The sequence below is a fragment of the Eumetopias jubatus genome, unplaced genomic scaffold, assembly GCF_037043125.1.
Source record: "Eumetopias jubatus isolate StellerSeaLion01/CBP00866 unplaced genomic scaffold, mEumJub1_p1.0 scaffold_4, whole genome shotgun sequence".
NCBI lineage: Eukaryota > Metazoa > Chordata > Mammalia > Carnivora > Otariidae > Eumetopias > Eumetopias jubatus.
The window spans coordinates 186,703,035-186,730,392 of NW_028274810.1; the positions used below are offsets into that span (position 1 = coordinate 186,703,035).

A 27,358-nucleotide genomic window follows, 5' to 3' on the forward strand; every position below is an offset into this window, starting at 1 on the left:
GGCTTATTTTCTCCACAATGTCTATTCAAATAATACTGAAAGTCTAGGCTAGTGCAATATGACAATAACAAAAAAGAAATAAAAGTTACATAGATTGAAGGAAGGAAATAAAGCCACCTTTATTCACAGAAATTATCTGTGTAGAAAATCTCAAAGAATCTACCAAAATCAACAATAACAACAACAACCAATTCCTGAACCTAATAAAGAAATAAAACAATGGAGCAAAATGGACATTTAATATACAAAAGTGAATTTCTTTGTCAAATATAGCAATATATATATGTAGGATTTATATGTGCAAAACTACAAAACCCTAAAAATAGAATAAAGACAAGATAATTTATGCTCATGGATTATAAGATTCAATATTGTTTAGACTTTGATTTTCCTAAACTGATCAATTTAATGTAGCCACCATCAAAATCCTAAAAGCTATTTTGTAGATATCTGGACTCAACAGATATATTTGGAATATTCCATCCTAACAGCAGAATACACATTCTTTTCAAGTGTGCATGGAACATTTTCCAGAATAAATCACATATTAAATCACAAAACAGGTTTCAACAAATACAAAAAGATTGAAATCATACTGTGCACCTTTTCTGACCACAATGTTAGGTCCTCAAAAAGTTAAAAATAGAACTACCCTATAATCTAGCAATTACACTACTAAGTATTTACCCAAAGAATACAAAAATACTGTCACAGGGATACATGCATCCCAATGTTTATTGCAGCATTACCTACAACAGCCAAATTATGGAAACAGCCCAAGTGTCCATCGACTGATGAATGGATAAGGAAGATGTGGTACACACATGCGCGTACACGCACGCGTGCACACACACACACACACACACTCTGGAATGTTACTCAGCCATAAAAATAACGAAATTTTGTCATTTGAAATGACATGGATGTAGCTAGGGAGTATTATGCTAAGAAAAATAAGTTGGTTAGAGAAAGACAAATACCTTATGATTTCACTCATATGTGGAATTTAAGAAATAAAACAAATGAGCAAAAGCAAAAAAAAAGAGAGAGAGAGAGAGAGAGAGAGAGGTAAACCGAGACAGACTCTTAGCTACAGAGAACAAACTGATGGTTACCAGAGGGGAGGGGGACAGGGGAATGGGTTAAATAAGTGATGGGAATTAAGGAGTGAACTTGTGATGACCACCGAGTGTTGTACGGAATTGTTGAATCACTATATTGTATACCTGAAACTAATATTACACTGTATGTTAACTCACTGGAATTTAAATACAAACAAAAAAATAAAGGTAATTCTAAAGTTTATAGGGATAAACAAGACTTTGAAGAGCCAACAAAATACTGAGGAAGAAGAACAAAGTTAGTGGGCATGCTTTTCCTGATTTCAAGACTTAAACTATAAAGCTGCAGTAATCAAGGCAGCATGCTATTGGCAAAAGAACACACATATTGATTAACAGAAGAGAATAAAAAGACCAGAAATAGCCTCACACAAGTACAGTCAACTGATCAACAAAGGAATAAAGGCAATACAATGGGAATTCATAGTTTTTTGACAAATGTGCTGGAACAATCAAAATTCATATGCAAAAAATCATCCTTTTCACAAAGATTAATTCAAAATTAATCATAGAATTAAATGTAAAATTCAATATTATAAAATATTTAGAAGAAAGTAAAGGACATTAAACAATGATCTTGGGTTTGGTGCTAAGTTTTTAAATGCAACACCAAAAACACAATTCATGAGAGAAAAAAATTGATGCATTGAACTTTATTAAAAAGACAAACTTCTGAAAAATATACTTTTAAGAAAATGAAAAGGCACTCAACCACAAACACGGAGAAGATATTTTTAAAACATATATTTTAAAAAATATTTGATGATGTATCCAACATACAAATAGCTATCTTCAATATATACCAAGAACTTAACTCTCAACAATAAGAAAACTCCCAACTCAATTAAATAGTGGGCAAACTGTACAAACAAAATATCATCAAAGAAAATACAAATAAGGCAAATAAGTCTATGAAAAAAGTGCTCAACATCATTTGTCATTAAGGAACTGTAAATTAAAAGAACAATGAGATACTACTACAAACCTATTAAAATGGTTTATAACCAAAAAACTGACAATACCAATTGCTAGTGAGAATATCAAACAATGGCAACTCTCCTTCATTATTCATGGATGTACAAAATGGCACAACCTTTTTGGAAGACAGTTTGGCAGTTTCTTACAAACTAAGTATAGTCTTACTTTGTAATCAGCAATTATAGTCCTAGATTATTGTCAATTAATTTGAAAATTTATGTCCACACAAAAACCTGTATACAAATATTTATAACAGCTTTATTTATAATCACCAAGAAATGGAATCAAGCCTGATGCTCTTCAGTAGGTGGATGGATAAGCAAACTGTAGTGCAGTTGTTTACTATTCCATTGTATGAACAATGGAATATTATTCAGTGCTCAAAAAGAAATAAACAATTAAACCATGAAAAGACATGGATTATTTGTAAATGCGCATTGCTAAATGAAACAAAACTATCTGAAAAGGCTATATTCTCTGGAATTCCAATTATACAACTTTCTGGTAAAGGCAAAACTATACAGACAGTGAAATTGTCATTTCCAGATAATGCTGGCATGTGCAGGAGTAGGAAAAGAATAGATGAAGAGGATTCTTTGGGAAAGTGAAACTATCCTATATGGTATCATAACGGTGATACATGATACTCTGCACTTGTCAAAACCCATAGAATTTACAGCCAAAAAGTGAGAGAACCTTAATGTGTACAAATCTTTTTAAAAAATCATTTAGGAGATTGGGGGATATTACGATGTAATACAGAACGTGACAAGAGAGTCTAATTGTATTATGAATGTTTGAAATCTCACTGAAGGGGTTGGGGTAGTGGTACTGAGTTCTTTCTTTAACTTTGGAAATGAATAAAATCTGTAAGACTGTAGGCAAAAAAACAAAACAAACAAACAAAAAAACAAAACAAAACAAAAACCTGTTCATAAACTCTACCCCAGTTAATAGTTTTCCCACTGGGTAATGGGTTAACAATTTTTATACTGCTGTACATGTGTATTGGATTTGAACACTTAACCAAATGTATGGCAGATGATGTAGCCACCTGTTGAAGTGGGAGTTTACAGATAAGCAAGAGAGGAGGCTAGAATGATCCATATGATAAAGGATTAGGTTGGAGGCAGCCATAAAAACTCATTTTCAGCTTAATACAAATACATAATTATATAGAGAAATATGTATGAATGCATTTGTGCATATGAACAAGTCTGTACCCACATGTATTTCCTTGTTCCATCAGCTGAGAGTATCTTGAAGGTACTTCTACTCCAGCAGTGATGAGCACACTTAGGACTCAGATTTTGGTTTCTTATCCATTCTCTAATAAAGGGAAGCAGGACCTCTAGGAGAAATGGCTATTTTTGGATTGGCAGGAAATATACAAGATGATCCTGAAACATACCTTAGTGCCAAAAAGGAAGAAATGCTAAAAAAATTTTAAAAAAAAGGCTGAGGGAGTATTTCAAAACCACATTGAAACCAACTGAAAGAGCTCCCATGGGCCAATGCTAGAATCACTTGAGCAATAAACAAACAAACAAACAAACAAATAAATAAATAAATAAATAAATAAAGTAGCATTGGCTTCTAATCCAAAATATAAAATAAATATCCACAAGTCTATACTGATCTATCAATATGATTGAATAAACAAATAAACTAAGGTGTACAGACAAATCTCCTACATAGCAGAATTTCAAAGAATGTAAATAGCCAACCCATTGTTGTTGAGGTGAAGCATATTCTGCATTGTTTAAGTGTGGGCTCTGTATAGTATACTCCTTCCAAAGAACACAGTATGGAAAGAAAGCAAAAAAGTGACTTTATAGTGGAGAAACTGAACACTCTATCTTAGTGAGGTGATCAAAGTTAATATTAGGGCTAATAAAGTCATGTTGATGGTATGTACACTTTATACGATTTGACAAGAATGCACTTTGCCTCTACGGTCTTCCTACCCAACACACATAAACCAGTCTAATCACAAGGAACAAATGAGAAAAAACCAAATTGAGGTACATTCCACAAAAAAAATCTCACCAGTATTCCTCAAAATTGGTAAGATTATCAAAGAAAGGAACCCTGGAAAATATTAGAGTCAAGGGGAGCCTAAGAAAACATACTACTAAATGCAATGTGTGTTCTGGAAGGGATCTGGGAACAGAAAAAAAAGGTATTAGGTAAAAACTAAGGAAATCTGAATAGAGTGTTATTCAGACTTTCATTAATAAAAATGTACCAATATTGGTTTTATTAATCATCAGAAATGTATAATAATCCAAGATATTAATAATAGGGAAAACTGGGTGTAGACTATATTACAACACTCAATATTATCTTCACAATTTTCTGTCAATCTAAAACTGTTCTAACATGATCAGGTTTTTTAAAAAATCAAATATAAAAAATAAAAAATAAAAATAAAATATGAAAAGAATAAAGTTCGGGAACTTGAATTTTTCAATTGCAAAACTTACTGCAAAGTTACAATAATCAATGGGGTGATATTGGCATAAGTATACACAGATTAATGGAACATAATTAAGTATCTAGAAATAAACTCTTAAATTTAGCATGGATCATTGTAACAAAAGTGCAAAAGCAAATGATCCTGGACAGCTGGATACCCACATTATCTTATCTCACACTATATACAAAAATTAAAAAAAAATTGATCATAGACTTAAGTGTAACAGTTAAGACTATAAAACCCTCAGAAGAAAACAAAGCGATAAATCTTCATATCCTTAGAATTATTAGATAAGACAGCAAAAGCTGTGATCATATGATAAAGTTAAAGTATCTATAAACTGAAATTCATGAAAATCAAAAACTTTGAGTTTCAAAAGATACAATTAAGAAACTGAAGAGACAAGCCAAGACTGGGAATAATATTCGCAAATTATATATTTGACCTGCACCCAGAATGTATAAAATAAACAAACTCTTTGAAATAGATAAATCAAGTAACCCAATTAATCAAGAATATAAAGGAATATCATAAGGATGTAAAAAAGATGTTTAATATTCTTAGTCATTAAGGAAATGAAAAGTAAAATGATAGTATTATGCTACTTCATAGGAAACATAGATATGTAGACATGCTTTCTTTTTCTTTTCTTTTTTTTGCTTGGCATTTCGTTTATATTTGAAATCATATACATCAAATCTAGATACACTTCTTGTGATATTCCTCAGATAATAGCCCACCCCTTTATTCCATGTATTTTCTTTCCGAAAATTCTATTGTTAGAAGTCCTGAATGGAATATCTCTAATATTCTTTTCTGTCTTATGGCCTACTTGTTATTTTATTCCAAGTTTGACCATTTTCTCAACTTTCTTTTGTAATTCTTCTACATTCTATAGTTTTTTTCAATATTGCTATCAAAGTTTAAATATTTTCCTTTTTTCTCCACATGTTCCTTTTATATATAATGATGGTTTTTAAAACAATGTATATAATAAGTCTGCAACATCTCTGAAAACATTATAGTATTGACTCCTCCCGCTTTTTTTCTTAATCATTGCATTGTTTCTTTCCTTCAATTTTTTTTTTTCTGCTATAGCTGTTGTCTTGGTATGGACAATTTTCTTCAAATATTGGTGATCCTTTCGTATCAGTCAATAAGAGTGAGACACTGAAAAGTAAATTGACAGCTTTGGGTAGAAGACACATTGTTTATCTACTACTGAGCTCTACTGTGAAGTTACTGCTGGAAACTCAGCCTGCACTGGAAGAGCCCAAATGTATTATTTGTGGGTTATTCCTTTCAGATCAATTTCACTATAAATTTCACCTACTCTCTTACTGGTAAAAAAAAAAAAACAAAACAAAAGCAAAAAAACAAAGAACGAAAAACAGCTAGATGCCAGTGTTCTGAGAGTTAAAAGAAGGGAAAAGACAGAGAAACTTGCTGTTCAGAATATCTATCTCACTTTAGGAGGAGGAGCAAGATGGCAGAGGAGTAGGAGACTTAAATTTCGTCTGGTCCCAGGAATTTAGCTAGATAGTTTCCAAACCATTTTGAACACCTACAAACTCAACAGGTGATCGAAGAAAAGAATAGCAACAATTCTATGAACAGAAAAGCGACCACTTTCTGGAAGATAGGACATGCAGAGAAGTGAATTCAAAGCGATATTCAGGAAGTTAGACCGCAGGGGAGGGGGCCTTTTCAGCCAGCTACTGGGAAGTGATAGGGCAGCTGAGCACAAAATCAGAACTTGTAGAAGTCTGCTCCACTGAGGGATGTCACTCCAGTGGCTACACGGGGGGTGGAACCCTGACTGGGACAGTGTGGTCTCAGGACCCCCTGGGGTCACAGAAAGACTGGGGATGCCTGAGTGCAGCAAAGCTCCCAGGCATCAGACAGAGCCAGGAGAGGGCTCTCAGGTTGGGGTTGCCATAAACCATGATTCACAGCACAGTCAGGCCACTGCTCTTAGGGGAAGGACCCAACAAGGGGCAGATATGGGGAGAATCCCCTTCCTCCCTGGGGAGGAGGGGCGTGGGAGTGCACCGCAGGAATCTGCTGGGTTTGGAGACTCCAAACAGGGTGAGGTGCCAGAGATAGAAATTCTCGGTCACAGGCCAGGTGAGCACGGAGTTGGCCGGAGACCAGAGAGATAGGAGTGATTGACTGCTTTTCTCTGGGGGTGCACTGAAGAGTGGGGCCCTGAGTTCTCGGCTCCTCTGGGACAGAGATTGGGAGACTGCCATTTTTTTTAAAGATTTTATTTATTTATTTGACAGAGAGAGCGAGAGAGTGCAAGCAGAGGGAACAGTTGGGGGAGAAGGAGAAGCAGGCTCCCTGCCAAGCAGGGAGCCCGATGCGGGGCTCGATCTCAGGATCCCAGGATCATGACCTGAGCCAAAGGCAGACACTTAACCATCTGAGCCACCCAGGCGCCCCATGGGAGGCTGCCATTTTCACTCTCATTCTCCAAAGCTGTACAGAAAGCTGGCAGGGAATAAAAAATTATTGAGAGCAAACACAAGTAGATTACTTAGCCCAGCCCCTGGTAAGGGTGGGGCAATTCTGCATCAGGCAAAGACATTTGAGAATCACTGCAACAGGCCCCTCCCCCAGAAGATCAGCAAGAACAGCCAGCCAAGACCAAGTTTACCGATCAATGAGAACAGCAGAATTCCAGCACAAGGGGAACACAGCACATAGAATTCATGGCTATTTTCCCCATGATTTTTTAGTCTTTCAAAGTTAATTTTTTTAATTTTCTTTTTTTTCTTTTTCTATTTTTTTGAATTTTTCCTTTTCCCTTTTTCAACCAACATCTTAATCCTTTATTAAAAATCTTTTTTATTTTTCATATTTAGAGTCATATTCTATCCCTTTATAGAAGTTATAAGTTGTTCTCTCTTTAAAATTTTGGGATTCAGTTTCTTCTAATAGAACAAAATGTACTCTAAATCTCTAGTGTATGGCTTTGTTCTGGTCTCCTGCCTGATAACATTCTCTCCCTTTTTTCTTTAATTTCTCTTATTTCTTTTTAAAACCAACTTCTTATCATTTCCTTTTATAAAATCTTCTATAATTTTCATCTTTACAGTAATATTCCATCCCTTCATCGTATTTACCCTTATTTTTTGTACATATATTTTTCTTTCTTTAAAATTTTGAGATGCAGTTTCTTCTAACAGTCCAAAATACACCCAAAATCTAGCGTGTGACACTGAACTATTCACCAGCCTGAACATATTTGATCATATTCTTTTTTTTTTCTTTCTTTTTTCTTTCTTTCCCTTTTTTTTCCCCCTGGTTTCGGGTCTCTTCTGATTTGTTCAGTGTATATTTTTTTGGGGTCGCTGTTACCCTGTTAGCATTTTGTTCTCTCATTCATCTATTCTCCTCTGGACAAAATGACAAGATGGAAAAACTCACCTCAAAAAAAAAGAACAAGCGGTAGTACCGACTGCCAGGGACCTAAACAATATGGACATTAGTAAGATGTTGGAACTAGAGTTCAGAATGACGATTATAAAGATATGAGCTGGGCTTGAAAAAAAAGCATAGAAGATACTAGAGAAACCCTTTCTGGAGAAATAAGAGAACTAAAATCTAACCAAGTCGAATTCAAAAAGACCATTAATGAGGTGCAATCAAAAATGGAGGCTCTAACTGCTAGGATAAATGAGGCAGAAGAGAGAATTAGTGATATAGAAGATCAAATGATGGAGAATAAGGAGGTTGAGAAAAAGGGGCGCCTGGGTGGCTCAGTTGTTAAGCGTCTGCCTTTGGCTCAGGTCACGGTCCCAGGGTCCTGGGATTGAGCCCCACCTCAAGCTCCCTGCTAGGCGGGAAACCTGCTTCTCCCTCTTCCACTCCCCCTGCTTGTGTTCCCTCTCTCGCTGTGTCTCTCCCTGTCAAATAAATAAAATCTTAAAAAAAAAGAAAGAAGCTGAGAAAAAAGAGAGATAAACAACTACTGGGTCACGAGGGCAGAATTCGAGAGATAAGTGATACCATAAGATGAAACAATATTAGAATAATTGGGATCCCAGAAGAAGGAGAGAGGGGGGCAGAAGGTATATTGGAGCAAATTATAGCAGAGAATTTCCTTAATTTGGGGAAGGAAACAGGCATCAAAATCCAGGAGGCACAGAGAACCCCCATCAAAATCATTAAAAATAGGTCACACCCTGACATCTAATAATAAAACTTACAAGTCTCAGAGACAAAGAGAAAATCCTGAAAGCAACTCAGGACAAGAGGTCTGTAACCTACAACAGTAGAAACATTAGATTGGCAACAGACCTATCCACAGAGACCTGGCAGGCCAGAAAGGATTGGCAGGATATATTTGGAGCACTAAATGAGAAAAATATGCAGCCAAGAATACCATATCCAGCTAGGCTGTCATTGAAAATAGAAGAAGAAATAAAAGGCTTCCAGGACAAACAAAAACTAAAGGAATTTACAAACACAAAACCAGCCCTCCAAGAAATCTTGAAAGGGGTCCTCTAAGCAAAGAGAGAGCCTAAAAGCAGCATAGACCAGAAAGGAACACAGATAATATACAGTAACAGTCACCTTACAGACAATACAGTGGCACTAAATTCATATCTTTCAATAGTTACCCTGAATGTAAATGGGCCAAATGCCCAAATCAAAAAACACAGGCTATCAGATTGGATTAAAAAACAAGACACATTGATATGCTGCCTGCAAGAGACTCATTTTAGACCCAAAGACACATCCAGATAAAAAAGTGAGGGGGTAGAAAACCATTTACCATGCAAATGGACACCAAAAGAAAGCTAGAGTGGCAGTCCTTATATGAGACAAATTAGATTTTAAACCAAAGACTATAATAAGAGATGAGGAAGGACACTCTATCATACTTAAAGTGTCTATCCAACAAGAAGATCTAACAATTTTAAATACCTATGTCCCTAATATCGGAGCAGATAATTATATAAGCCAATTAATAACAAAATCAAAAAACACAGTGACAACAATACAATAATAGTAGGGGACTTTAACACCCCCCCTCACTGAAATGGACAGATCACCTAAGCACAAGCTCAACAAGGAAATAAAGGCTTTAAATGATACACACTAGATCACATGGACTTCACAGATATATTCAGAACATTCCATCCCAAAACAACAGAATACACATTCTTCTCTAGTGCCCATGGAACATTCCCTAGAGTAGATCACATCCTAGGTCACAAATCAGTTCTCAACTGGTACCAAAAAATTGGGATCATTCCCTGCATATTTTTGGACCACAATACTTTGAAAGTAGAACTCAAACACAAGAAGAAAGGTAGAAAGAACTCAAATACATGGAGGCTAAAGAGCATCCTACTAAAGAATGAATGGGTCAACCAGGACATTAAAGAAGAGTTAAAAAATATTCATGGAAAGAAATGAAAATGAAAACACAGCTGTTCAAAATCTTTGGGATACAACAAAGGCGGTCCTAAGAGGAAATTATATAACAATACAAGCCTTTCTCAAGAAACAAGAAAGGTCTCAAATACACAATCTAACCCTACACCTAAAGGGGCTGGAGAAAGAATAGCAAATTAAGCCTAAACCCAGCAGGAGAAGAGAAATAATAAAGATCAGAGCAGAAATCAATGAAATAGAAACCAAAAGAACAGTAGAACAGATCAACGAAACTAGGAGCTGGTTCTTTGAAAGAATAAAATTAATTGATAAACCCCTGGCCAGACTTATCAAAAAGAAAAGAGAAATGACCCAAATAAATAAAATCATGAATGAAAGAGGAGAGCTCACAACCAACATCAAAGAAATACAAACAATTTTAAGAACATATTATGAGCAACTCTATGCCAGCAAATTAGATAATCTGGAGGAAATGGATCCACTCCTAGAGATGTATAAACTAATGAAACTGAACCAGGAAGAAATAGAAAACCTGAACAAACCATAACCACTAAGGAAATTGAAGCAGTAATCAAAAATCTCCCAACAAAAAAGAGCCCAGGGCTAGATGGTTTCCCAGGAGAATTCTACCAAACATTTAAAGAAGAATTAATACCTATTCTTTTGAAAGTGTACCAAAAAATTGAAATGGAAAGAAAACTTCCAAACTCGTTTTATGAGGCCACCATTATCTTGATCCCAAAACCAGACAAAGACTCCATCCAAAAGAATTACAGACCAATATCCCTGATGAACAGGGATGCAAAAATTCTCACCGAAATACTAGCCAATAGGATCCAACAGAATCCAATTAAAAGGATTATTCACCAAGACCAAGTGGGATTTATTCCTGGCCTGCAAGGTTGTTTCAACATCCAAAAATCAATCAATGTGATACAATACAGTAATAAAAGAAAGAACAAGAACCATATGATCCTCTCAATAGATGCAGAAAAAGCACTTGACAAAGTACAGCATCCTTTTTGATCAAAACTCTTCAGAGTATAGGGATAGAGGCTACATACCTCAATATCATAAAAGCCATCTATGAAAAACACACAGCGAATATCATTCTCAATGGGGAAAAACAGAGCTTTTCGCCTAAGGTGAGGCACACGGCAGGGATGTTCACTATCACCACTGCTATTCAACATAGTACTAGAAGTCCTGGCCACAGCAATCAGACAACAGAAAGAAATAAAAGGCATCTGAATCAGGAATGAAGAAGTCAAAATCTTACTCTTTGCAGATGTTATGATCCTTTATGTGGAAAACCCAAAAGACTCCCCACAAAACTTCTAGGACTCATACAGGAATTTAATAAAGTAGCAGGATATAAAATCAATGCACAGAAATCAGTTGCATTTCTATACACCAACAACAAGACAGAAGAAAGAGAAATTAAGGAATCAATCCCCTTTACAATTGCACCCAAAACCATAGGATACCTAGGAATGAATCTAACCAAAGAGGCAAAGAATCTGTACTCAGAAAACTATAAAATACTCATGAAAGAAATTGAGGAAGACACAAAGATTGGAAAAACGTTCCATGCTCATGGATTGGAAGAACAAATATTGTGAAGATGTCCATGCTACCTAGAGCAATTTACACATTTAATGCAATCCCTACCAAAATACCATCCACTTTTTTCAAAGAAATGGAACAACTAATCCTAAAATTTGTATGGAACCAGAAAAGACCCCAAATAGCCAGAAGAATGTTGAATAAGAAAAGCAAAGCCGGTGGCATCACAATTCTTGACTTCTGCTCTATTACAAATCTGTCATCATCAAGACAGTTGGTATTGGCACAAAAACAGACACATAGGTCAATGGAACAGAATAGAGAGCCCAGAAATGGACCCTCAACTCTATGGTCAACTAATCTTTGACAGAGCAGGAAAGAATGTCCAATGGAAAAAAAGACAGTCTCTTCAAAAGTGTTGGGAAAACTGGACAGGCACATGCAGAAGAATGAAACTGGACCATTTCCTTACACCACACACAAAAATAGACTCCAAATGGTTGAAAGACCTAAATGTGAGACAGGACTCCATCAAAATCCTAAAGGAGAACACAGGTAGCAACCTCTTCGACTTCAGCTGGAGGAAATTCTTCCGAGAAACATCACCAAAGGCAAGGAAAGCAAGGGCAAAAATGAACTATTGGGACTTCATCAAGATAAAAAGCTTTTGCGCAGCAAAGGAAACAGTCAACAAAACTAAAAGACAACCAACAGAATGGGAGAAGTTATTTGCAAATGACATATCAGATAAAGGGCTAGTATCAAAATCTATAAAGAACTTATCAAACTGAACACCCAAAGAACAAATAATCCAATCAAGAAATGGGCAGAAGACACGAACAGACATTTTTCCAAAGAAGACATCTGATAGCTAACAGACACATGAAAAAGTGCTCAACATCACTCATCATCAGGGAAATCCAAATCAAAACCTCAGTGAGATACCACCTCACACCAGTCAGAGTGGCTGAAATTGAGATGTCAGGAAATGACAGATGTTGATGGGGATGTGGAGAAAGGGGAACCCTCCTACACTGTTGGTGAGAATGCAAGCTGGTGCAGCCACTCTGGAAAACAGTATGAAGGTTCCTCAAAAAGTTGAAAATAGAGCTACGCTATGACCCAGCAATTTCACTACTGGGTATTTACCCCCAAAGATACAAATGTAGTGATCCGAAGGGGTACAACCCCAATGTTAATAACAGCAATGTCCACAATAGCCAAACTGTGGAAAGAGCCAAGATGTCCATCAACAGATGAATGCATAACCAAGAAGTGTTGTATATATATACAATGGAATATTATGCAGCCATCAAAGAAATCTTGCCATTTGCAATGACATGGATGGAACTAGAGGGTTTTGTGCTAAGCAAAATAAGTCAATCAGAGAAAGACAAGTATTATATGTTCTCACTGAAATGAGGAATTCTTAATCAGGAAACAAACTGAAGGTTGCTGGAATGGTGGGGGGTGGGAGGGATGGTGTGCCTGGGTGATAGACATTGGGGCAGGTATCAGCTATGATGATCGCTGTGAATTGTATAAGACTGATAAACCACAGACCTGTACCTCTGAAACAAATAATACATTATATGTTTTTTAAAAAAAAGAAGATAGTAGGAAGGAAAAAATGAAGGTGGGTGGAAATGGAGGGGGAGATGAATCATAAGGGACTATGAACTCTGAGAAACAAACAGGGTTTTAGAGGGGAGAGGGGTGGGGAGATGGGTTAGCCTGGTGACATATATTAAAGAGGGCATGTATTGAATGGAGCACTGGGTGTTATACACAAACAATGGATCATGGAACACTACATCAAAAACTAATGATGTAATATATGGTGACTAACATAACATAATAAAAAAAAGAATATTTATCTCACTTTATTGTAGTACAGAACCTCCCCTATGCCCTCTGCTGGGTCTGGAGCCAAATATTCAACTCCTATTTTTGGCTAGAACACCTCTGTTCACTATGATTCCTATCTGGGTTTTGTGATGTGAATGTTTGCTAGCCATCTGCTTTTGCTTCAGCTTTCTGAGACCTAGGACAGTTCCACTGACATGAAAATCTGCTTTCCATTTTCAAAAAATTTACCCATGACTCTGTTTATTGCCATAAAACAGAGTTTCAGGAAGGGGAATAATTAAAAACATCTCCTTTAACTCTGTATCTCTGCACTGATTTGCTTAAGATTGCACATATACCAGGGAGGAAGCTGTCTTTTGCTTGTTCCAGCAGCTGTAATGAAATACCACAGACTGGGTAGCTTCCAAACACAAGAAACTTATTTCTTACAATCTGGAGGCTGGAATATCAATATCAGTGTGCCAGCATGGTCTGGCGAGGGCCCTTTCCAGGGGTGTAGACTTCTTATATTTCACATGAGGGAGGTGGGTAGATAGCTCTGTAGGGCCTCTTTTATAAGGTCACTAATCCCATTCGTGAGGGCTCCACAAACATGACCTAATCACCTACCAATTCTGGCATCAGAATTTCTACATAATTTCTACATTTAGTCATTTTGAAAATAAAATGTCAGTTTTGTGAAAATTTGGATAATCTATATAACACACATCGACCCTACAAATTCTACAGAATTTCTACATAAGATTTCATAAGAAATCTGGGGAGACACAACCATTCAGACCAAAGCAGATTTGTGTTTTGATAAATAATCCCAAAAGGGTCAAATGTGCTTTTTTCCATGCTATTTCAATATCCCAAACTAGGAACCGAAGGAAGTTTTTTTTAGTTGTTTATATACACAACATTGGAACTACTGAGTAAAGGCATGATAGTTTCTACAGCACAATTCCATAGCAGCTGTTTTAGGGCTCCCAGACCTTCTTAAAAGTAAATACATGTATAATAGGATATCTTTCTGCCTTAAAATCACCCAAAGATCCATTCCCTATCCAGGTGACCCCAGGTATTTGGATCTTTAACCAGATCTTGGGTTTTTCCCTTTTTGATTCCCAGATCTCTGATCCAGAGAATCATGCGTATTGCCCCAATTACTTCAGTAGTAGCTTGTAGCATCCTGAGATGTCTCAGAACGACTTCAAAACATAGAACTCTAGAAGCCTCTTGGGAAGAACTACCCACTTTGAAAGTGATAGATGAATGCATAACCTTTGTCTCATTTATTTTTTTAACCCCCATTAAATTGCAGAATCTCAACCTCCATAAAAAATCATCTATCCCCTGAGGATTCTGTGTATCCATGTGTTTACCAAGTAGTCTTTCCATTTGTCCAGTGCTCCATCTTTCTTTCTCTCTTCTTCTCTGGTCGCCTCTATTAAATTCTCTTAGTTATGGCAGATGCTGACAAGCATTACTGCTTCTGCTGGACAGTGGTTGCTTCTACCAGGTACCACTTCCTTCACCACATAGTGGTAGTGAGTCTTCTGAGAGACATTTTCTTAGAGGCAGCAAGACATCATTCCTTGCACTCTGATATTTTAAAGGCATTTTCTCCAAAACTTTTCTTCAGTTTTTTTTTTCCCCCTAATGAACTCTCTCCCGGGACACAGACCGATCCATAGGAATTGTGGGTGCCCGAAAGAAAAAAAAAATTAATCTGAGTAATTATGACAGCTCTCAATATCACTTCTCAATTTACATGATTTTTCTATACACCTGACATTATAAATGCCAAGATTTTGGCATATATCCACTCAGGAAAGAGAACATGGAAAGACGTGTTTTTTTTTTCTTTTTTTTTTTCAATTTTAATGGACTTTACTTTTTAGAATGCTTTAAAGTTTACAGAAAAATTATGCAGAAAGTTCCCTCTCCATCTTCTTTCACAGAGTATGCTTTATTATTAAGATTCTGCACCAGTCTATGAATTTGTTACAGTTGATAAGCCCATATCAATACATTATTATTAACTAAGGCCCATAGTTAGATCCACTAGAGTTCACTATTTGCGTTGCACAGTTAGTTCTAGTTTTAACAAAGTGTGTGTTCTTTTAAAATAAAATAATTGAACATTTTAGCTGAAAATGATATTAAGACTGGTTTCAAATTGTCCACCGTTCAAACTCCACATTTCAAACAACAAAAATGAGAAAAGTGCCTGTAACACAATTTTTAAAAAGATTTTATTTATTTATATGCATGAGAAAGAGAGCAAGTAGGAGTGGGGCAGGGGGAGAGAATAGAGGGAGAGGGAGAAGCAAGCTCCCCGCTGAGCAGGGAGCCGAACAGGGGTTTGAACCCAGGATCCCAGGATCATGACCTGAGACAAAGGCAGATGCCTAACCAACTGAGCCACCCAGGTGACCCTGTAACACATGTTTTAACTTAGATCTTCAAACTTCCATTCTCATACATTTTCTTCTCCTTGCTTTTCAGTTTAGTCTTTTTGAAAATAAAATGTCAGTTTTGTGAAAATTTGGATAATCTATATAATACACATCGACCCTCAATCTAACCTGGAGAGTGGGAGTGACTGCAAAGAGTCTTTGCAGGAGATAAGGAGGGAATATCAACATGTACATTTCTACCTCAAGTCACTTTGTCCCCCAAGTATGACATGGTCTCCTTGTGCCTGGTACTATGTATTCTCTGTGTCCATTCCTTTAGATAAAAATTGGCTGAGACCCCACTAAATAATTGGTTTATCAGACTTGGCTTTGTCTCATTATTAAGGAAGCTGCAAAATTGGATCTTTGAGCTACGTTAGAGAGCAAATAAGGATTTGATGAGAATCAGTAGCCAAGAGTGAAGAGCATGCATTTAATTAAAGTGTGGCCTGTTCTATCTATATTCATACCTAATGAGGAGACAGACCTGTAGGCTTAGCAGAGAAGGAACTCCTAATAGTATTAATAAAAAGCTAAGTATGTAGGTAAGGCAAGTTCTGGGTATTTTATTTCTTTCCAAAATCAGACATAGCATAAACAATATTTTTCATATTTTTGTCTTTGCATTAAACATTTCTAAAATCAGTGGGAAATATTAAAAGTGTAATTATTTCATATATCGCTTTCCTTGGTGATAGTTAATTTAAAGAAAAAGAGTCCACTATGGTTAGAATTCTTAAGGAAAGTATTAATTAGTTAGACCTCAAAACCTATTTCTAAACTGAGAACAAATTAAGAATTATTAGCAGTTAGGTTAAACATAATTTGTAACTCTGTGACATTTTAATCTTTTTGCCAACATGTAAAATGATGTGTGTTCCCAAGTCACATCCTAAACATGTTCCTTGGTAACTCATAAAACCTACTAAACTGTTCCAATAAATAAATTAATGCTTTATTTTCAAATGATAGGATATTACACTTTTAAAGTTATTTTCTGATTAATCTAAGTTAAGAAAAAAAAACATGTTCTTTTTATTCCAATGGAAATTTTGAATTAAGTTAAGCATATAATAATAATTAAAATGCTATTAAACAATACTTTATATTAGTTTTCTCAAAATTTGTTTTTATTGCATGCATATATCATTTTACCTTACATAATTTGAGATACTCATTCTGTTCTTGTTAAGAATTACAGTTTTTTAGAGTTTGGTTTAAGAATAAAAATTCAGAACTAGATAGTTCTTTGCATTTCTAATTATCTAATGCTTTCTATCAGTAAAACCATGAAAACAAAAGGCAAATGATTCTCTTTTTTAGAACCCATAAATCTCAAACATGAAACGAGAAATATTTTAGAAGGAAACCTCTGGAATCCTCTATCCATCTATTCTGCTTTGCTTAATGATGAGTTATCCTATTTTGGAAGTCTTATTAGATGGAAATTTCAATTATACTAATAGATTCTCATTTCCAACTATCTTGATTATAGACTCAAGGTGCATTTTTTTCTACTATAGCTAGATCTTATTTCCTTTTATTTCTAGTGAACATAAATAGATCACCACTGTTATATTTTGAGGACCATAAGTCAACATGGCCTTTCCTAATAATTTTTTGTAACCCTCTTAATTATTAAACTCTATAGAAATGATGTCCACATAGCAATAAAGTTAGAGACAAAGTTATTTGTATCTTCTTTCTTGTCATACAAAGGACTCCATCTTAGTATATTCCACATAGATGGTACTCAGGTTGTGATATGTGATCAGTTTACCTGTTAATAAAATATAGATAGATAGATGATAGATGATAGGTAGATAGATGATGATAGATAGATAGATAGATAGATAGATGATAGATAGATAATACATAGATAGATAGGTGATAGATAGTAATTAACTTAATGTGTCCAGGGTTCAATGGTAAGGTAAAAAAAATATATAGAATCAATCTTAACATCAATAGTGACAATAGATCTGCATTTCCTTGGGAAAAAAAATTGGTACATTAGGGACTTTTGGTATCTTGGGAGTATAACTCATGGACTACAAAATACATTCATACCAAAAATAAAAAGAGACACTTGTTATGATGAACAAGGAACCCTCATTTTCAAACAGGTCTGTACCTGTAGGCATGAGTGCCCATTTCAATTTCTGACTGGGTGTGGTGGAAGGAGCTTGGAATGCAAACCAGCCTGCATTAGGACTTTCTGTGTATGGGAAGCTCTAAGGGGCCAGCATGGATCTCAACAAGACTGCCCAACACTGACAGAGAAGTAACCACTGGGAGTAAATAGGGAGAAAAGTGCCAACATGTGAAGCAGTATATTATTTGATGGCATAAAATAATGTCTCATTTTTCTTAATTGCCATATTTGTGCAAGGAGTTTCATATACATTACTCCCATTCAATCTTTATAAAGGTAATTATTAGTTTGTTTTTACAGATGCATAAGAGAGGGACAGAACAAGGAAGTCCATTTGCCTGAAATTACAATGTTAATATCTGGTCCAGCTAGGACTTGTGGACAGTTGTTTGTAAGTGTGGAAGCCCTCTAAACTGGATACCCTCCTACCTTCCCACCATGTCACATGCCAAGCAACACTTGGCACTTGTGCTAGTCTTTCCTAATGAGGAAATTTCAAAAGCTTCTCTCCTTCAACAATCTTCTTCATGCTTTGCATGGTGTGGGTGCAGCCCAGAATTGACTTTTTTTATGTCCATGCTAGTAACATGAGAAACAGACACAAGTGCTTCAGTGATCTAATTCTAGGCATTTGGCTAAATAATTCTTTAACAGTCTTATTGGGTGTCCAGAGCAGATACCGTGGAATTCCCTTTCTACATAGATTAAACCTTGTAACACCAACACAGAAGTTACAGCTATATTGTTGAAGCCATCCTAAGACTGAAGCTAATCAGGGACCAAATACAAAATTTCTAGCAATGTCAATGAGTAATGTAGATGAATAAAAGGAAAGTCATATGCACTCACAACATACTGTTGCACCTACTCAATTTGTTTCTGAGTTTGGAACTCTATGTGAATCACTGATTTGGAATACAAAATGTGGTACATCAGCATGCTATTTTAAAACCATCTACATCCTCTGAACTTGTTGTGCCTTTTTCTGCCTATTTAAGTCCATTCTTAAACATTGAAATAATAGCTCCACTGAGGTATAAGTCGGTCTATTTGCTTAGGTAATTAGCAGTGAGGACAAAAGCATCTAATCACTGCTGGAAAATGAAAGAGTGGAACTTAAGAATATTAGTGCCTATATTTCAAAGCTGATAAGGTTAAGCCTCTCAAAAAAATAAGTGTACTGTGAAGAGCCACACATAATTTGCAATACAATCCTAAATTCCTTTTCTTTGAAAAAGAACGAACAGCATTAGGAAGTGGCAATATTAGCACATTCCCATCTTTCATGCTGCACTAATCTGTCTAATCAAAGCTACAGCACCATTCGTGTAAGCATGCTGCCTGCCTCAGAAGGGCAAATTGCAAACACGACTCCATCTAACAGCATGTGGTTTTAAAAGAGAATGCACTTGGTTTTGCTCCCTGTATAATGAGTTTAAAATCAATTTGTATTTTTGAGAGGAGACTGAAGTTAAAATATCTTTGCTTACATGGATATATTTAACATTTGCATCCGTATCGGCAGAACAGAGTGCTCTATGCTGTTCTCTCATTTGTCTCAAACACGTTCAAAAACACTGCTTTTTCTGAACATATTTGTAGTAAATTCAAAACTCGAAACACATGTTTTACAGGATGTTCACCACAGAGTGGCAATACAGTGGCCCCAGTAAGATTTTGGAGACCAAAACAAGAGATGAATACAAACTGGGTGAGTCATTCCAAGCATGCACAATTGAGAACCCTCCCGTGCATCACTGCTTGTGGAACTATGATTTCTCAAAAACACTTGAGGTGCCTCGTTGAGGTTTGAAATACACAAACTCATCAGAATAGTTTTCTCTAAATAGCTTTTAATAGAGGAGCAATGCATTAAAACACAACTCTTGAACATAAACTTTTAAACATAATTTCTCCTCTATCCCTTCCCATGTGAGCTGCTACAGAAATTCAGTGAAGGCTCTATGAATCTTATTTAATCAACCATGATGAATGTTTCCCAAATGCCTAACACTGTCCTATTCTTTATGAATCATGTTTTATGTCTGTCCCCAACAGAAGCCCTTCAACCTTCGAGCTTCTCCCAAAGTGTGGTTTACAGGCCACCTACAATAGAACCACTTGGGCTGACTGATCTGAATTCCTGGGCCCACCTAAACTGACTGAATTAGAATATCTGAGGCTGGGGCTTCAGATCTGCATATTGACCAACATCCAAAAATAAATAAATAAATAAATAAATAAATAAATAAATAAATACCACAAGACACAACAACACGCACACACAAATTGATGACCCTTCTGCCTAGTGCTAATTCAGTATGCCTTGAAATTAAACTCCTCTAAATTTTGTCTCTTTCTCTGTCTCTCCTGAGACTCCTAATGTTTCTCTGTCTCTGTCTCTCTCTCTTTCACACACACACACACACACACACACACACAGTCTTTATATGCTCTTCCAATTTACTGTGCTACTGTGTAATATTTTACAGACATAAATTCTACTGCTTTTAAGATTTTAAACATTTGCAAAGAGTTAGAGATGTATTCATCTAGAGATATATTTCATGGACATTGGCTGGCTGGGATTAATAGAAAAAATGAAAAAACACATAACAAGCTATGCTCAAAGTATTTCTTTGAATTACATTTCATCCTGGATAGTACTCACAGACCTGTGTCTAATATGAAACACACACACACACCAATTAAGAGATCATCTGAAAATCTGATTTGCACACTGGACCAATGTCACAACTACCTAATGAATAAATTGAACAGTGCTTAGCAATGCAGTAGATCCTTATTTGCACATGGGGAAAATTATGATATTAAGGAAAAGTAAAGAAAACTCACCACTTCTTCATGTCTGCATTTTCTCACATTAATTCCATTTATCTGCAATGAAAAGAAAATTATGGTTTCTCTTGGCATGCTGTGAATTGAATTTATGTTTTGGTTATAAGTAGAAAATAAGGGTCAAATGTGTACCTGTAGAATAGCATCTCCGATAAAGAGCAGTCCTGAAAGTTCCGCTGTGAAGGAAGAAGGGTAATTATTATGCATCAACTATTTTCTTCATACAGATGCAAGAGTTTTATAATTAAGTAAAATCGAAATTGATACAAGGAAAACATTAAATGTTTTATACAGATAACATCTTAAAAGATCCACAAATAATAGGAATGCAAAAACAATTGTATGGTTCTGCCCAAACATCAGAACACCTATTTCCATTTAATCTTATCATTTTAGACCTTACAGTTGCCCCAAACTGGTCACTCTTCTGGATGGATGACTAAATTTTCTCGTGTACTTATAATATTAAGGTATTTATGAAAAAAATTTTATCTAGACATTCAATCCATCAGCTATGGGATCAACTCTGAGTTTCTTTTTGAACATTAGATTATCTTAGTGATTTCAGTCATTGAAACAGTTGCTTTACATCTTTGGTGTTTTCTAGATGAAATTTCATGACGGACTGTTAAACTGCATATGAGAACTGAAAAAATATGCGTATCAGGAATTGCCTTATTTGATGGGACTTATTATCTTTAAATTTGTCTCTGTGTTTGTTTAATGAAACAACTTAAAAGGTGTGTAGTCCCTAATTTATACACAGTCACATGCTCTCTTATCTTTCATCCTTGCTGTCCTATGAGAGAAACCCTCCCCTGGAGTAATAAAGTGATAGAGTCAGGAATCAGACTTGGCCACTTACTCTCTGGTCATGGGGAACCTGGAGCTAGTCAATCACATATGAATTTATGGTTCTTTAATATGACCTATTCTTCAGTAAGGATGACTTACAAAGGAATAGTTGCTATGTAATTCTGTAAACACTTTACCTCTTTGCTCCTTGGAGATTTTTGAAATGACAACTGGAATATTATGTTCTGCTCCCCCCTGCAAAAAGAAAATCATATATTGTGCTTTTTAATTGCAAAAAAAATGCAGCCTTTAGTTAGGAAACTATACATGCCACAAATATTATGTTAATGGACACCAGACACCATATGAATAAACTTGTGGAATTTTTCTACTCGGCAGATACAGCTCCCAAAACACTTATCTACCTATTTAGAATATACTGTGACATCTAGTCATTAATAACAGTTGACTTCGAAAGCTTTTGTTTTTCAAATAAAGGTTGGAACTGCCTTAAGTGGGCATTCTCTTCAATGTGTAGCATGCTGTCCACTGTAGAAATTCTTTCTTAATGTTCAAATATCAAATTATTATGTATTCCCATTCACTGGTTAGGTTGTTCTATGCTGGTGACCAAGCACACACCCCTTGGGATGCTAAGTGACTAGAGAGATCTTTACCTGCACAAAATGATACAAAAAATCAGAGTGTGCATATGCATGATGGGAAAGGGATCATCTGCATTTCTTTAATTAATATTAGATTCCTCCTTGTGTGAAAGCACATATGAAACAATTAACAGAATAAAATAAACTGACAAGAACACTGTAGTAATTCTTCATCTAATTGACCAAATGAGATATGAAATAATAAAAAAATAAGTGAGACTAATATGGAAGGAAACAAAATAAATCCTGAAATAAGTGCATAAAAATTCTGTTTTGATAATACAGAGTTGAGAAGTTTGAAACCAACAGTTGAAAAATCAAATAAATGCATTAAAGAATAAAGTGGGCGTCTGGGTGACTCAGTTAGTTGGTTAAGTGTCTGCCGTCAGCTCAGGTCATGATCCCAGGATCCTGGGATGGAATCTTGTGTGGGTCTCCTTGCTCAGCAGGGAGTCTTGTCCCTCTGCCTCAGGCACCCCCCTCATGCTCTTGCTCTCTCCCCCTCTCTCACTCTCTCTCTCAAATAAAGAAATAAAATCATAAAAAATTATTAAACAACTAATAATAAAAAAGAATAAAATATCAATTATAAAAGAAGTATAGCACTTTTAACATAGGATAGTTGAAAAGACAATCTAAAATTCCACTGGGTTTCTCTATCTTCAGAACATGTAAACTTCCTAAACCTTTTTTATTTAAGAATAAAAGTTATTTTAGAACTATATTTTTCCATGAACATCAATTTTTAACACTGAATTACCAATATATTTAAATATAAGATGGGCAATAGTTTTTGAGAAGAGTAGTGGTAGTCAACATTTTCTTGGCAAGTAGTCCTTTTTACTTTTAGAATATTAAAGAAGAGGCGTGATACATAAAATATTGAAAACTGTCTTCCTCAGACTGAAATTCAAATCCACTGCTAACTCACTTTACTCAGTATTTCCTACCAACCAAATATTCACCCACCCACCCTCACTAGCTCTGTGAAGTCTCTGGCCTAAGCGACATGGTTCCTAATTCTGTTTTGCCTTTTGGTCAATATGCCCATAACAAGCACAAATTCTGTTTAAGATGAATTCTCATTTGATCAAAAGATATGATTTGTGACTGATAGTATAGTTGAAATGAGTGTTTATTTAGCACACAATAAACACTGAATACAAGGTAGCTATTATCCTAATTAGTCTATCAATCAAGATTTATGAATAAAATTACATGGCATTAAGGGTGGTAAATAAGCTTAGCACTAATCCACTCTAAGACCCTTAATATTTACTAGTTAGGGTTCCAAGTTTCCAATCCCCTTTTTCTGTTCTATTCTTTCTTTCCCATTATACTTATCAGCTTCCAACCTACTATTATCTTTATTTATTTCTTATATTTATTATTCATTTTCATTCTTCTTCCCCCATCCCTAACTAGAATGTAAGTTCCAAGAGGGCACTGAATTTTTTTGGTAATTTGTTTCATACATTGATGTAAACGCAGTGCATGGTATAATGTCTTTATTTTTTATCTTTGAAATGTTTGTTGATGAGTGAATGAATGAATAAATAAAGTCAAAAGCTTTTCCAAGCCTAAGATAGACCTATTCTTGTAAACATATTACAGAATGATTTTAAGTAGAAGCTAAGAATATACAATGAAATTAAATGTCCATGATTACAGTTAGTTTCTAGAGATACTTGGAAATTGGAAAGGATTTTAAGAATACGTCTCCATTTCTTAGAAGAAAAAACTAGTTAACAGAGATGAATCATCCACCAATGAAGTTTTAGGTGGTATAAAAAGAAGAAAAAACTCATCCAGATATTTTAGGGTTCAGATATTTTGGGGCAGAGAGTAAAATTGTTTATGTCCCTCTTGTCTGTGTGGCTGTCATCAGAGTGTTTTTCTTCAGCTGTTTTTGCTTTTCACAGTTTTCTCTCCTTGCATTACTGAATCCAAAGATTTTCTTAATGCTCAGATTTATAATGCCAGGTACCATGGTAAGATGGTGGGAAACCCCTCCCTGGGATCTATCTAGAGAAAAGACTTGAAATTGTAATTTCTGAGGGCCAGCTCAGTAACCCCATTCCTCCCTCAATGCCAGGGAGTTAAAACTATGTTTAAATGACAAGCTAAAACTAACCCCTATTTTGTCAACAGTTTTCTTTTTATGCAGACGTTAGGAGTTCTGAAAGAATTCTTCAATTAATTGCAGAAAATTACCTTATTAATTAATTAGAGAGCAAATTTTTAGACAAAACGTGGGAGTTAAAATTGGAACTTAAGATCACAGTACCTTAATTTATTGGATGAATTGTGAGAGCAGTCCAGCTCTATTAAAGTTAATAAGATTTAGCTCTGGACTTAAATGGGGAAATGTAAGGTTTTCCAGTTAGGAATTAAATAATGCAACTCATCCTGTTTAAAATAGGGGACAAGCTTCCTATTACACTTAGAATAAAACCCTCAATCATCAGCTGCCCCTTGTCTTATGGCCTCAGCCTGCCTTACTTACATCTTCATCCTGGACCTTCATCACTCTGAGCACCAAAGGACATCATTATATATTATCCCCTTTGCCTAGATGCTTTTTTCTTTCACTCTTAACCTGGTAAACCCCCAATTCCAATTCAGAATTATCACCTGAAGGATCCCATTCATCAGTGTCTCCTTACTTGAAGTAATTCACTTCTGTAACCCCGGATCCAGGCTACGACTTACATTATTTACATCACAATTTGATCAATATCTATTTTCCCACTGGATTATAAGGGGCATAAGGTCAAGACAGATTTTCCTTTACTGGCTCTCCTCTTCAGCCTACCCTTAGGTCAACCAGGGTGCAGGCTTGTGGTCCAGGTTTAGAGAATAAATGAATTAATTGAGCTCTGTTGTTCCAGTGTAAAATCAAAACTAGGGAAAATGAGGCAACATTCTACATTGCATCCCAGAAATTATTAAAGTATATACCATTCAATGCATAAATAAGTTTACAACTAGCTTTATAGGATCCAGGATATTAATTCCTTGAGAGCTTGTTTGGAGGTTCTAGGAGGGGAGCGCAGCTACTCGTATACCCTTGACCGAAGAATGATCCTCCTCTATCGGGGAAGGTCGTCCGCTTCGACCGAGCGCGCAGCTTCGGGAGGGACGCACATGGAGCGGTGAGGGAGGAAAGGGACACCCGGCTAGCCAGCCAGATAAGCCGAATCAACCCTGGCGATCAATGGGGTGACATATGTCGCAGCCAGATCGCCCTCACATTCCAGGATATTAATTCCTATCTAAAGCATTTTGAGGAGGACTCTATACAAAGAATTTGCCAGTATAACTGAAATTCCACCAAATCAAACCCAGAATGTTCTTAGAGCATTGGAAATCTTGCCAGATAAATATTTTTAATTCAATATTTTCATTATTCCAGTTAATCAATCAATCATATTCTGGGCTCTAGGAGGAGAAAAAGAGACATAGACCCCACCATTTTATACAAATTTAGAGCTAGGAAAATATTTGTAAACAGATAATAACAACACAATTAATTAAGGTCAAGAGCCTAATGAACAAATATGGGAGAAGCACCTAAAAGAATAAGATCTGAAAGAAAATGGGAAAATATCCTTATCTATTTGAGTGCCATGCCTACCTCCTAATATCACTTAGTGTGAATTTGGCACAAATTAATGGTCTTTCCCACATACTGTATAATTGCCTTCATATGAAAGTCCAAAGTAAGGAAATGTATAGAGATTGAAGATATACTAGTAGTTGCTTAGAGCTGAGATAGGGAGACAAGAGAAGGGGATGATAGCTCAAGGATATGGGGGAGACAAAAATGTTCTAAAATGCACACATCTGTGAATATAATTAAAACCACTAACTTGTATACTTTAAGTGGTTAAGTTGTATGATATGCAAACTATACCTCAATAAACTATTTAGTTAAAAAATGGTCTTTAAAATGAAAATTGATCAGTGGTTTTAACTGATTCGTGGGGACTAATACATAATCTTCAACCTAAGCTTTATTACCTGCCTGGTATCCTCCTATTTCTATGGTGTAAAGGTATGTATCTATATTGTCTCTGGTGGAAACAGAAGAATCAGACTCAAGTTAAAAGAACAGAGAACAGAATGAGGAAAAATGTGTGTAAATGTGGGTGTACTTATATTACCCACTAATAAATTAAAAGGAAGAAATTTATTTATTTTTTAAAATTTTATTTATTTATTTGACAGAGAGAGCACAAGCAGGGGCAGCTGCAGGCAGAGGGGGAGAGAGAAGCAGACTCCCGCTGAGCAGGGAGGCCGATGCAGGGCTCCATCCCAGGACCTTGGGATCATGACCTGAGCCGAAGGCAGGTGCCCATAAAAGGCAGAAATTTATTATAGCTGCTATGAAGACATATATTTTTATTTGGTAAATTTGATACAATTAATACCAAGTACTTGATATTAAATTGTTTCCTTGATCAATATGATGGACATATTGATCCATTTAGTTAATTTTGAATAAACCAGAATGCAAATAATTTAGAGAGGAAACATTACTTCTGTTCCCAAGTAGAGAGTTTAGAGAAAATTTAGTCTGGTTTCTACAGTGACAGAACATAGTTATTAACAGTAAGGACTATGTCATCTGCTTTGTGTGAGGTTTAGGCCCAGCTCTGCCAAGTACAACAATGGGTAAATTACTTAACCTCTTAATACTTAACCACATTGTCTATAGAGGGATAACAATAGTTACCTTCTTTGCTGGATACTAAAGGCCAAATGAACCTGAATATAAAGTACTTAGCTCAGGATCTGGCACTTAAAGAACAGTTAATAAATACTTGCAATTATTGTTTATAAATGATAAGATTTTAATAATAATTATAATTTCATTCTTGATTGCTGCAAAGTTAAAGCTTTCATATAAAAATCTTTTGACTGCAAGCATTTTCTTAATGGACATAGAAAACATAGCCTTGTCTGTTGGAAAATAACTCCATAGAACCTTTTCTAGTAATAATAAACAAAACACC

General features: G+C 35.7%; 1 protein-coding gene across 4 annotated transcripts in view; it reads right to left on the reverse strand.

The window, feature by feature from the left end:
- SNTG1 (syntrophin gamma 1) overlaps nt 1-27,358 on the reverse strand; it is a 346,950-nt gene that overhangs the window by 270,203 nt on the left and 49,389 nt on the right. For all 4 annotated transcript variants that reach the window (XM_028119009.1, XM_028119008.1, XM_088023148.1 and 1 more), the window contains exons 4-6: nt 21,873-21,930; nt 21,013-21,056; nt 20,878-20,919 (exon numbers count right to left, since the gene is read on the reverse strand). In XM_028119009.1, coding sequence (XP_027974810.1) covers nt 20,878-20,919; nt 21,013-21,056; nt 21,873-21,930 — 144 coding nt within the window. The remainder of the gene's footprint in view (nt 1-20,877; nt 20,920-21,012; nt 21,057-21,872; nt 21,931-27,358) is intronic.